At 33.4% G+C, this 13,494-nt stretch overlaps 1 protein-coding gene across 1 annotated transcript; it reads left to right on the forward strand.

Annotated features, from left to right (window-relative positions):
• The first annotated feature begins 3,571 nt into the window (after nucleotides 1-3,571).
• On the forward strand, nucleotides 3,572-9,707 carry LOC132565508 (putative mediator of RNA polymerase II transcription subunit 12). Its single transcript, XM_060230158.1, has 5 exons — nucleotides 3,572-3,619; nucleotides 4,353-4,429; nucleotides 6,547-6,644; nucleotides 7,889-8,014; nucleotides 9,253-9,707. The coding sequence occupies exons 1-5, from the start codon at nucleotides 3,572-3,574 to the stop codon at nucleotides 9,705-9,707; spliced, it is 804 nt and encodes a 267-aa protein (XP_060086141.1).
• Nucleotides 9,708-13,494: the final 3,787 nt, after the last annotated feature.

The following is a 13,494-nucleotide window of genomic DNA, read 5'->3' on the forward strand; positions in this document are numbered from 1 at the left end:
CATTGTTTGCCGACTTCCATGGAAATTAACGTTTATCATGAAACTGGATTGTGGCACAAGTAAACAACCCCTTCAGATGTTTGGTTTTGTGTACGGGGGTTCATGGTTTGTCAATTCTATGAAATGATTTGTGGTCTCTCTTTTCATTGGCGTAAACCTGCAAAATAGTATCAATGAGACATTTTTCTATATTTTGTATACATATAAGAAATCATTAAAGAAGGGTGCATGGAAAGAGAAAACGATATATCAACTTGTTTGCCTAGAATGAAGTGGTCTTTTTGTGTTACAAAACAGGAAAAAACCCAGTTAGATTAAAAACGTTATGGCCTTGGTAGAAGATAAAAGCCGGGGTTTAATTGGCTTTATTGTATCAATGCAATTACATAGATTTGATTCATACTGAAAATATACTGTAGTATATGTTTTTATGCCACTGTTTTTTGTGTTTTTAGAATGACACGATATATATACATATATAGCTATTGTATAGTTGTTTTTGATTTTGCATTCATACCACTCATGACATGACACAACATTTTCGTATTTAAATTTCGTGTGTTGTTTACAACTTATAGTAGTGTCCTTGTATCGATTGTTCCCTATGCGAGATAAATATTCATGAATGCGGTTCAGTTTTATTAGGAAGGAACAATGTGACTTTTTTGTTCTTATGGGTCGTATTGATGTATAATGAATATGTGACTATGTTATAAGCATTCATACACAAAACTGGGTTGTTTATTTTATATTTCAATTATCTTAAATAAAACATAACATATGAACAGATACGAAATGTATTATAGTATTAATCTAACCTTAGTGTAGCAATAAAATCAGTCATGTCACTTTCTTGATAGTTCAACAACGCCGTGATTATCAAACACAGATACATTACTTCAACCGTTATTGTTTTCGCGGTGTTCACATTTTGCTATTTTAAATCATGGAATAACATCAGAAAAATGAGAGAAAACCAGACTGTTCCATGTTTTCTCCGAGGAAAAACTTACAGAAAAAATGTATTAAGAAATAATAATATATATATAAGTGCATGAATATTGTTAGTAGATTATATCCGAATTTAGCTTATGTTCTTAATAATGGATTTTAAATTCTAAGCATGCATTAGGGTATATATACATACATGCATACAATTATATATATATATGAAAATTGAAACGTGTAATGCATCTCAATGCGATGATCGTTAACTGATTAAATCACATCGCCCACCTGTGAAACAAATGTTATGGTTCGTGTATATGTCATTAAAATGGTCATTAAAACGATTATATGGTTTAATAACACTTACTTAATACAAAATATATCTATCAACTTACGAAATGTGCTTACAAAAAATACCATCATTCGTATCCTATTTAAACTGTAGGTTAGTGAGACTCGTGTTGCTTTGTATGAATTATAGACGATACCTATGATCGATTTGTGGAAGACGACAAGTGGATTGCAGGGAAACCACTGATCGATGTTCTATTATATACATATAATTTATACCTAATCAGCAGTATCCCCATCAGGTATCCGCCTCTCCATTCACACTGGGCGATCCGTGGCGATATCACTGGCTTGCGGTGAAGCTTTATGGCATAGGTTAAGTTTAGTCGACGGTCGACTGTGTCGTTAAGTCCACCCTTGCAGATCAAATACACACGTTAGTATCATTCCACAGGATAGTATTGAATTTGGAGAACCCCTGTGTTTATCATAACACAAGGTTGGGAAAAACTTGCAGTTAGATAACTGTGAATAATTTAAACGTCGCTTATTTGAAGGTAAGTTATTTTGTTTTCAAGATTGTGGTGGACAATCGGACATGTCAACATGACATTGATTCAATGCAATGAATTGTTGACAAGTACACAATATACGAACAAACGGGAAAAATAGAAAAGCTGGAATGAGAAAAGCGCTTCTTTACTATTTGTCAATAAGTACGTGTAAATAATCAATCGCTGACTGTTGCTAGGATTTCATTGTTTATAAACATATACAGAATCGGATTGACAAAGACTGAAACTTCCTAACTACAATTGTCAAAAATGAAGTCCATCCCAATTGTTCCACTAACTCCGGTAGCGGATGATTTGTTTACTTGTGATTTTTCGTCCTCACAACGCTCATTTGAAGATGGTGTCTGTGAATAGACGAGGGACAAAAGTTTATATATTACCATTGGATTTAGAACCATACGTGAGTGATTTAATTCTCACATACGAAATAAATGTCATATAATATATATCCGATATTGTTGAGAAAACATCAGTATTCTTTGAACCTGGTATACGCTTCTTGAATTGATATGGAATTTCTGCGGCAGCTCATCTTACGCTGCAATCGCATTACTGTTGACTCTATATTTCTGTGGATTTTGTAACAACTCGTTGCAAAATGTGCCCCTCTTATATCCCTCCTCACATGACCCTGCCTGTTGCGGGAACATCATATCGCATAAAAACACAACAATCTGAAACGTATCAAGCTCCAGATGATTAATTAAAGTAATTTCATTTCTGTACATATTTACGAACAAATAAAGCATTTGTCACTACGTTTTTCTGTCTTTTCCTAAATTCGTATATCAATACAAGAATACGGTGATATCTTGACGTCATTCGTTGCTATGGTAACGTGACTTCATTAGAAAAAATAAAACACTGAGCTTAAATCATTTTTGATTTTCTTTGATTTGCAGAAATTTGAACTATTGAATTTATGTAAAAATAAGCAGAATCAGGGTTTTCATTGGCATATTTTGAGCGGCATTATTTAAGCATTCTTCTGAATTAGCTATCAAATTAGGTAGATTTGAAATAGATGTTCTATTCTTCTGCAATAATTGATCATTCTTATCATTTCAAAAAACAATTTGTAGGACCATTCTCTACATTTTTGTTTCTTTTTTTCAAATAAAAAAATTATACAAAGGATATCAGAAATGCTGCATCATTTTTGACCTGGATCGTCCCTAGTAACTATGCCTTACTAAAGTAATATAAGATAACATATGCAATGGTGAGACATTTCTACTCCATGATACAAGCTATCAAACTATTGTAAAATCGAGAAATCTTTTTTTAAATGCAAATACTTGGTGATAGTTTTGAACAAAATTGTTCTACTCTCTAAAATCAAGCCATTTTAAGAACGACCAATGATTATTTATGGCAGCCACGGTTTACGAAAAACCTAAACATTTGTGCTAAAAGCAGAAACATGTCATATTTTATAACAAAGTAAGCTATTATATCAGAAAAATTAATCAAGTAGGAACATATCGATTTCCCTCTTTGACTACTTCCAGGATATGCCATGGAAATTTAAATTTGTGTTGGGTCCGGGCAATGCATCAAGACCGTTAGCATTAAAAAAGCCAGACTTTCCGAAAATCAATGTAGAGACAAAGAGATAATACAAAGAAACCATGTAGGTTCTATATTACTCTGCAGTCAATGAACCCCATTATCTGCTTTGGTAAGAGCTTGTAAACACATCGGGGCTGTTTAAAGAACCATTATGGAATTATTCTTGATCGATACGGAAATTCAACATGGCGATGCTATTTAAAGCAGCAGAATACATATTCGATCGCCCTATGGTTAATATACACAGCCTGTGATATATACTCATCGTGTAGTTAATAGTTGGTTTGGAATCCTTTAAAGTCGAGACAGACATATATTGCTGTGTATATGCAATAGTAAAACGGTTCCGTGATATTGTTTTCCATTTCGGTTCACGCCAATCGCCATTTAAAGACAACATTGTTCTCAGGATATTTTTCATCTCTCCTTTGAGCACAATGTATTTAAGTTTTCTCGGGTACTCCGATTACCCCCTCCCCAAATGTCATTGTAAAACTCAATTCTTGCATTGATTGTCAATTTAGGTTTAGCTCCTACTGTAAGATAATTTTCCTTTCGTGTGAACGACATCTAACTCGGATGTTGCAAAGCCAATAGCAGCAAAGTTAGAACTTTATTAAAGCATGTAATTTCATAAGGAAACTGACGGGAAAATATAATTCAGGTTCCATTTACTGTTTTTTGTTTTCAAGATTGTTTCATTTTGCATTGTCACCTATTTATATATATTATGTATATTAGTGTGGCAAATAGTTTTGTTGTTATATCCTCGTTTCTCATTTTGAGAGCGCAACATTTATTGTATTAACCAGCTACATTTACATTACTGGTGCCCTTCCAGAACACATGGTCTTATTCACCTTGATTTTCCCCCACGATCTTGTGTGTGCATTTGCCATTGTTTATCAATACTGGGTTTGAATTACGATTTCATGTCGTTTATACATATCGATGTTGTTGTTTCAGTGTGTTGTGAGCCAGTCATGCGACTCTATGTCTGATGGTTCAGCAGCCGACTGTTGGTATACCTTTTGGTATGTCTGGTAAGTACTTAATTCTCCCAAACCTATTTCGTTGCGAAACTCGCCGTATACTTTTTAACTTGTTTCGAGTACCGAATCGTTTGGATTTCTGGTAAGTAATGATTAAAAGAAGCGTTTTATGGATATTGTACGTACCCATGTTTTAGAAACAATGAAATATATATCAAGAAATACTTTTGTTGTTGTTAAAAGTGTCATCTTTTCAGCGTTTGTGGTTTTAAGACCTAAAACAAAAACAATATATGTTCGCGGGGTTCGATTTTCGTGGTGGAAAACAACCAAACAAAACTACAATAGTGGACAGACACGACACTTGATGGCGTGAATAAATGTGAACCAATGAAGCTTCATGTAATCATTTGAACATATAAAATCGTGTATTTTGAGTACCATTAAGTCAACGAAAACAAATTCCCCTCGAAAAACTAATGATTTTACATTAAAGGATTAAAATTTAAATGGATTTACCCAATTTACTTTGTCATTATGCCCAAGCACTCATATCATCTGTTAGGAAATTAATTACTTTAATCATGTTGAGAATATCAGAATGCGTTGTATCTCACTTTCAAAATAACACTTTTGGTGGATGTTGCCATGGCGTAAGGGTTGGACACTTTTTATATTTTCTGGATTGGCGATATGCTGTCGGGATTGTGAGTTCGAACCACAAACAAAGCACGAGTAAAAAAAATTAAGATAACGTGATGGTAAATTGTCTTTGAATAGTCTTGGCTGCTTTAAAGTACATGTACCGCCATCACTCGCATATCATCACCCGAACACTATTTTCAAACAAAAAAGTGTCGAATATCCCACCATATTGCCAAAATTACGTTTTATTTGGTCTCCATTGTTAATCACACCGTGGATGTATCATTCAAGCGTGTATAATACATCTATAGAGTTAAGCTCAGTATACGAGATTCCTCAAATAACCAGTAAACAATGCTCGGGTAAAATGTGTGCTGTGATTGTTGTTTATGTAAGTCACTACAACACCAATGAAAACATACTTTATTCTGAATTCAATCAGAACGTGCTGCCTATCATCCAAATTATTTACGAACAATATTTAAGTCTCCTTCGAGAATTCGTCCGAAATGCGAACTGTTACAGCAACGACCTCTGGACCTTAGCTCTCGCCTACGCTCTGTGGTAAACGACATTTATATGTGCTTCATACTGGCATGAACGAAGATTAATTTTCACAAGCACTTTATGCATGTCACAAAATTTCTTGTGTCTTAGAAAAAATTCGATTTTTTTTTATTTCGTCGCCGGAAAACAAAACAAAAACTGGCATAAGTGGGGATATCTGGATTGTACATTTTTAATCAAAGATCAAAAACAAAGAGGATGAGCGCGTTTCATTTGAAAATTGTTTTTATATGGATGAGATCGAGAAAGTCATGATGGCATACGGTGCACGCGAAACGAAACATTCGGTGTCGGATATACCAAGTTTAAATGGCGCTCGCAGAATAGTCGAGTTCATAGAAAAAACATTTCCGCCGGAATAAATGTAATAGACATGATCCTGATCAAAATATGAGGACGGCGTATGCAACATAACTGTCGGTTTTCTACGTCTCGGAAAGAGTATCTGTTAATTGTATTTATGTAATTGATGGTTGAAATGTATTGAAAAACAGCGATTAACACTACAATTGATATCAATTTAAACAATATTTTATTCAATATTCAACAATATAACACAAACAAATGATATGTATGGGATGGGTAAACTTCGAGCTTATATTAATTCTTTTCCATTAGATTAGTATTTGAATCGTGTATTCAGTATCTGTTTCGGCTATATATTAGCGTATTTATTGTATGACGTGTATCACTAGACTTTGCAGTATATAAAAAATGAAACCACAAGTAAAGCGCACATTCTATCAAAATTTTGAATTGATTGCAAATAATGGACTAAACTGCATCAACCGTACTATTAGATGTAGGTTGATGTCTGATGGCAGTATTGTTCTGTAGGTAATCACATACCTACGTATCTCAAAAAGTATTTAAAAAACCCAAAAATACTCAATAGATATAATACATCAAGTGTTGTATAAAATGCTACATAATTCCTCTTTTGTTTTTTTGTCCAGGGTGGCTTTCGGTTTATTCGTGGCGGTTATCATTACTATATTAATTGTTTACTACAAACATAAGTCAAAACGGAGGAACAGAGTACAACGAATTGGGCGTAAGTATCATAAACAAATATGTAATAACCGCAAACGTCTCCTCTGAAATATTTCCCTAAATCATATTTCAGTTGGGTAATATTACAACTAAAAATTGATTGAGTAAATACAACACCGCAATCAATATCATGAGAAAATAGGGTATCACATTTCAGATTTATAGAAAACTGATTAAGCTTTTACTTTCATCAAATATTTTCGTAACGCTGTGTCCTATTTTTTTAATTTGGAAGATATGCGAATACAGAGACGCATACACAATTTCAACGGTTTCTGATATCATTACCACCCAGTATACATAACCTTTATTTCATACCGTGTTCAAACATTGGAATGGATTTCTATAGAACTCTAACGAACAAAGATAAATATTCGTTTATTGCTCCGGACAAAAGAGAGCATTTTCTAGGAAATTGCAGCATCTGTAATAACGAGATTCATAAACTAACTTAGATTATTTTATACAAATGAATTGATTGCTTTGTCTGGATTACCGCTTCTCATTCTAGGCATATTCTCCATTTAGTTGTTTAAATATTTGACCGTCTAAGTTTCATCAGTTTTAAAATGTTTTTTATTTGATCTCTTACTGTGACCATTACAAATTGATGTTATATTGTAAATATTCTTTATCAGCTGTAAAAGGTTCATTTATAATTATAGTTCAATTCAAAGCTAATTTTATGTAGGTAAACATATTAAGAAAAAATGGTATTGATGAAATCCAAGGTACCTAGCGTAAGATATAATGACGAAGAATATAATGATAATAAACATTTTCTGATAGAAGTTTTGTTCAGAGAAAAAAATTCTAAGACTTGTTTTAGGAATTCTCAAAAGTCATTTCAGCTCCTATATTTGCTAATGCTACTTCTACTACCAGCAGCATGACACATTGGTTTAGAAGTCACGAGGAAAAATAACAAAATATTTTCCTTATCGGGCATTTCCTCTTGATACCAGAACCAGAATTCTTTCCTGGATAGAAATTTGCTATAATTAGGTATCATTTTTCTAAGCGTCCCTTTATTCTTCAATTATTGTCAATTTTACATTCTTAACGGTTTGTCAACATATAAAAGGTTATTAGGGCCATTAACCGGGGAAAGACACAACGATCCAAAAGGAAATCATATCAAATAAACAAAAAGGTAAACGACAAATGCTAAAAGAAGAAACATGATATTGATTATTTTCAAATTTTGCACGAGGACACTTTTAAAAAAATGCATTTTTATTTCAGCTGCCATGCCTAGGGAGCCACCTCCTTATCAGGCTCCCAGTCAAGAACCGCCAGCCTACGATGATGCTATCAAAGACAGTATAGCTGTCCCGCCTGGGTTTCATGGTGACATTCGACATCTACGGGGTAAATATCTAACTAGAAAAAAATCTTCAGTATATTTCAGATATTTAAGAGTAAAAATATTATACATATGGTATGTATAGTTTACCATGCGTTAAAAATTCTTCGAAACAATCTGAAAGTTGTACTTTTCGCTCTTTTGACGATAGGGCGAAACGAAAGGGTGAGACAGGTTTAGGTCAAGCCAAAATATATGTATCCTTCATTTCAAGGCGAATTTAACATTGAACGAAAATGAATTAACTTTTATCTTTCCCTCTCACCTGTATGATTGGATGATTTTATTTACTAAGAAATAACTAATCTTCGTTTGGGATTTATATTTGATTTCGCGAGCACTCTTAATCCATGGATCCATATGTCCACGAACTGTTATAATGATAAAATCGGTGCATTTGTTGAGCTTAGTATTCCACGAAATCAAGGATCCACGAAATATGGAGGGGAAATAAAACTACAAAAATCGAACGCCACGATAACATAAAATTTTAGAACATAAGAAAAAACATCCCGTGAAGTTTGTCTATATCTTATATGAAAACATCCGACCTTTACAAGCTCACATTTCTTTTTATCAACCTTACAGTGATATTATCCTTCTAACGTAGACATTATAAATATTCCAATTTCAAAATTACAAGATCGGTTGTGATAGCTTTATTTTCGTAAATGTCTGCTTACAGCTATAATATGTAGGCTTTTTATTTTACGACAATGCTGTTTATGTCATGATGGGTATATTTATTTTACGACAATGCTGTTTATGTCATGATGGGTATATTTATTTTACGACAATGCTGTTTATGTCATGATGGGTATATTTATTTTACGACAATGCTGTTTATGTCATGATGGGTATATTTATTGCTGATCAATCCTTTGATCGACAATTCAATACTTTTGAAAAATAAAAACACGAGTAGTTCTAGTATTGTTATTTGCACTCAAAACATTATTCAAACATTGCAGTTAAACTACAGCAGCAATGTTAGTCTGAGGTTAAGATAATATTTGTATCCTTTTACCAGATAATTTCCATTATTGAAATGAAAAAAATACTGACAAGTCAACACGGGTTTTATTCAATCTGAAGTCAGATGGAAATATGGCAAAATATGAACAGGGAAAAGATTTATATGGAAAAACTTACACGTGCAATTGTAAAATTCTTTTGAAAACATAAATGTGCGTTACTGAAACACAGATGTTACTTTTATATCAATTTTGTGTCGTTCATTTAGCTATGCAAATACGCCAACGAAATGAAGAAAATCACGAGCGACAGTACATCCAGAGACAGTTAGCTGCAAATCGACAACCGAGTGACATCAGCATAATATCTGTCCCGCCAGCCTACGTAGAACCAAGTGATCCTTCTCATATCCCGGGCGTACACCCACCAACCCGACATACGTTAAATAATAATAATAATCAGCATCAGCCTCCACAACAAGGTCAGGTACTTCCACAGCGACCAGCACGGCTGGGTCAAACAAGACCAACACAACAGCAGCAGCAACAACAACAGACACGGTCACAACAACAGACACAACAACCACATCCAGCCCAGCCTTCACGAATACCCCAAAGACCAGCACGTTTAGGACAACAACCGCCAACACAACAAGACAATGCTACCCAATCTCTGAACGTTCCTCAGCAAACACAGCCTCCCCCACGAACGACAAGGCGGTAAAACCGTTGCTTATTTTTTAGACTGGCTCAAAATGTACACATGCCATTTATTAGCTATGATTTTTAATGTTCAATATGTAGGTGATATGTATATAGTTATGACTTAATCGGGATAAAGCCAAAGGATTTCACATGGTTTTTACAGTCAAAACATGTCATCATTCTAATTATGTAATAACGGTTTTGCTCATTTTAGCTGTGATGCTAATTTATATCTATAATTTATTGCGTGTGTATATTTAACATGTAAAAACATACTTTTCACTGGTGTGAACTATAGAAAAGGTGGGCTACAAAGCTGTTGACATAAAAACAAGTAAGTTGGTGCTAGTCATTTCTATCTGATCACATCAAATTCCGTCCTGGTGCTGCTCACGTGATAAGTCATGTGGCATGGTCACATGGTATAATCTGTCTTTCTGTGATATTTTGTATGGCAGGTTTTATGTTTGTGTTTTTTTTTGTACCAGAGTTCTTGTAACAGTTCTATGTAAGGCGTATGGTGTGTGATTATGCTTAAATGCATCAGGATAATAATGTTCTATGATGACGTTGTCATACATATACATGTAATCCTAAATATCCATGTACAAGAAAGCGTTGTAGGCTTTGAATGTTCAGGTTTTATTCTGTGATATTTCTGTTTTTGTATACAGTTTTTAATAATGAATACTTTATTTTGCATTAGATAGTTGTTTTGTTTCTTCAGCCTTAACATAGAAAAAAACGAAATCTATCTTTCTCGTTTTATTGTCCTTTTAACATGTTAATATGTAATTTAATTGTCAGTACTTAAATGTTTTTTTTTTCAACATCGATGAAATTAGAAGGAAACTTCATCAATACAATCATATTGCTTGTTATTCAAGGAATGCATTTCATTCAAAAATATCATTTTTTTATTAAGCATTTTATAAATGTTAATATATTTATGGTTTTCAATCAAAACTGATTAATATCATAGCAAAATATAGATTACGTTATCAATAGGTACACAAGTACTGGATATGAAAGCTTACATTTCATATCACCGATTGCGTTCGTTAATGTTGTCAAACATGTCAGACGAGGATGTGTCCTAATTCCTGATAACTTTTTTGTCAACGGTATCAGGGTATTTGTAATATTTTTTTTCTCATTTTAATAATTGGGTTGTGTTGAATTCCATTTTGAATTTGAGAGTTAAACTTACTGATAAATTTCCATGTTTTTTTTTTTTTTTTTTTTGCATTCCCGTCTCTACTAGAAATGGTATCATAATATGGGTAACATTTTGCGTTCACATCAAACGTTATAGATGTACAAGCTTTCTATAACTACGTATTATAGATTTTAAAAGTCACCGCATAGTTGACCGCATGGGCGTTGTAAATGGTCGCCACGTCAGTAAGGTATCAGGACGAGATGTTTGGTTAGATAATCCTTACTCGGGGTGGTTTGCTTGTGAAAGGAAGATGCGATCCAGGTTCTTCCTGAACAAAAACACTTCATCTTATGAGTATACAGTGCGGCGGGTCTTCCGTATGTTGTTCTTTGATGTAGCAATCAGTGAGTACAAAGATACTTCCCCCAAATAATGACACTGATTATTGATGAGGTGATGGACTCAGCTATCGAGGCAACAATAAAATGACATTTTAGATTTTTTGTTTTTTTCAAATTAACGATTTAGTAATGACTGTTATTTGCCTCAGTCTGCCTATTTATAATCAACTTTTTAATAACTGCAATTGTGGATTTGTCACACATAAGAAAGATGTTTGGGAAATCCTTTAATTCTGATGGAAACTCATACTGTATAACATTTGTATTAGACAGACCTAGCAATTAAAACCTAATATCGAAAACCCTTCCTGAGACATAATTATCAGCGTCAATTCATGACAAACACACGTTTGTCACAGTTGTAAAAGGTCAACAATACATAGTTATGGTATAATATGACATTTCAAACAAATCATAAATAATCGACATCTTTTTATTCATATTCTGTTTTGTAATTGTACAACTTAACGTATGTGCCTTTTGCATTTCAAAATGTAGAATGCTGCGTCTTATCTAATGATTTATGATTATAATTATTTTGTGAGATGATATTTTTCAATATAAATAATGACTTATATAACTGCGCATTATGAAATGTTAAGTACATATATGTATCTGTGATATTTTGACTGGCATTGTATGGCATCAGAAATCCGCCCATTTGATAATATGAATCGCTTGTTATTACCTACTCTTTATATACTTGTCAACGTTGACTTGGAATCATGTGTGGTTTGTTTATAATATTATAATGGTGTTTGTTGGATTGAACAACTAAGCATTAAACGATTAAATAAATTTGCTTTTACTTCAATTGTTATTTTCCCCGTCGAATAATACTTTTAGGCATCGAATGTTACTTTTGTGACAATCAATTATTATTTTTGACAATCGAACGTTCTTTGTGGCTATCACTTATTAGATGTGACCATCTGATGTTACTTTTGACTATAAAGACATGCTGATGGGGTTCATAACTCTTCGTTTATCAGGAATATATTTTCTTGTTTATAAATACGGGAATTACACACGTATATAATTGAATAATATGTTATACAGTGTACGATATCAGAACACATCAATGCATTTCCATATTAGCGATACCACAAAGAATAGGAATATTTATACTGATGGCATCGACACTTGTATACAGCATTTGCTGAATCAAAATAAAATCTGCAGCAGTTAGGATCAGTTACTGACCATGGTGCAAAAACGTGCAATTATGTAAAGGGAAAACTTACTTTCTCTTCAGTTTCGTGAAATCAATTAGTCGTGAAAAGGACAAATTTAGCTAATCGATTTGTACATGTTAAAGTGGCATACCGTGTGTAAGCAACTATATCTATATATAGATAGATTCATGACTTAAAATGTGAATTGGTATACAATGGATACCTACTAGTTCCACTAAAATTATACATCCACGAAAATGATAGATTATACAGAATTGTTTGGCGTAAAACTTACGATACAGTTTTCTGTGATTATACTACAGGTTTATTAACGTATAAAATTTATCATGATATCCCTAACATAGAACAAATGCATAGGGATCCTGCAGGCCACTATAATCGTTGTTTATTTCGAATCTGCCAATGACATTTGTTATCTTATTACATCAGGGAAGCGCTTGAATGCGAATAAATAAAAATAAACAGAAAAAATCCATCCATGTTTATCAGATTGGTTATCTCACGCTTGTTGTGTTGATGTAGGATAGCTACACAGATGCTAAAGTATATTCATTTCATGCGAGAGTGCAGGCCAACACAAATCGGTTACTATGTCAAAATCGATTTCATATCATTTTCTCATTTCTGATGTCCATTTCTCAGAGTTTCCATGTCCTCGAACTGTCTCATGCCTTATTTGGACGAATATCACATATAGGAGGGAAAATGGCGAAAGATAAATTAAAGTACGAACAAGTGTGAATATGAGGCCAGCAGATCAAATAAATGTAGTATTGTTTTCGATTGTATTCAATAACTGGACACGACCATGAAACCTCGACTGAAGATCTAGTAAAACTATCTGTAATATGAAACATATATGTGTACATTGTACATTACCGCTAAATACCGATCACCATGGATGACCCTGATATTCCCTGAAATCGATTATTAATCACTAATTGATAAATAGTCTTACTCTAAAAGTCACTGACACCTCTTCTTCATCACTTATATGTGGGTATGCCTTTTATTACCAAGCCATGTGAACGAGACTAAACTCAGACG

Source organism: Ylistrum balloti, unplaced genomic scaffold (genome assembly GCF_031769215.1).
Source record: "Ylistrum balloti isolate Yb309-2 unplaced genomic scaffold, AGI_CSIRO_Ybal_v1 Utg369724, whole genome shotgun sequence".
Classification (NCBI taxonomy): Eukaryota; Metazoa; Mollusca; class Bivalvia; order Pectinida; family Pectinidae; genus Ylistrum; species Ylistrum balloti.

Coding starts and splice junctions, on each gene's coding strand:
- LOC132565508 (XM_060230158.1), top strand. CDS start 3,572: ATGGCGATGCTATTTAAAGCAGCAGAATACATATTCGATCGCCCTATG. Junction 3,620..4,352: donor ACATATTCGATCGCCCTATG/GTTAATATACAC, acceptor TTGTTGTTTCAG/TGTGTTGTGAGCCAGTCATG. Junction 6,645..7,888: donor CAGAGTACAACGAATTGGGC/GTAAGTATCATA, acceptor TTTTTATTTCAG/CTGCCATGCCTAGGGAGCCA.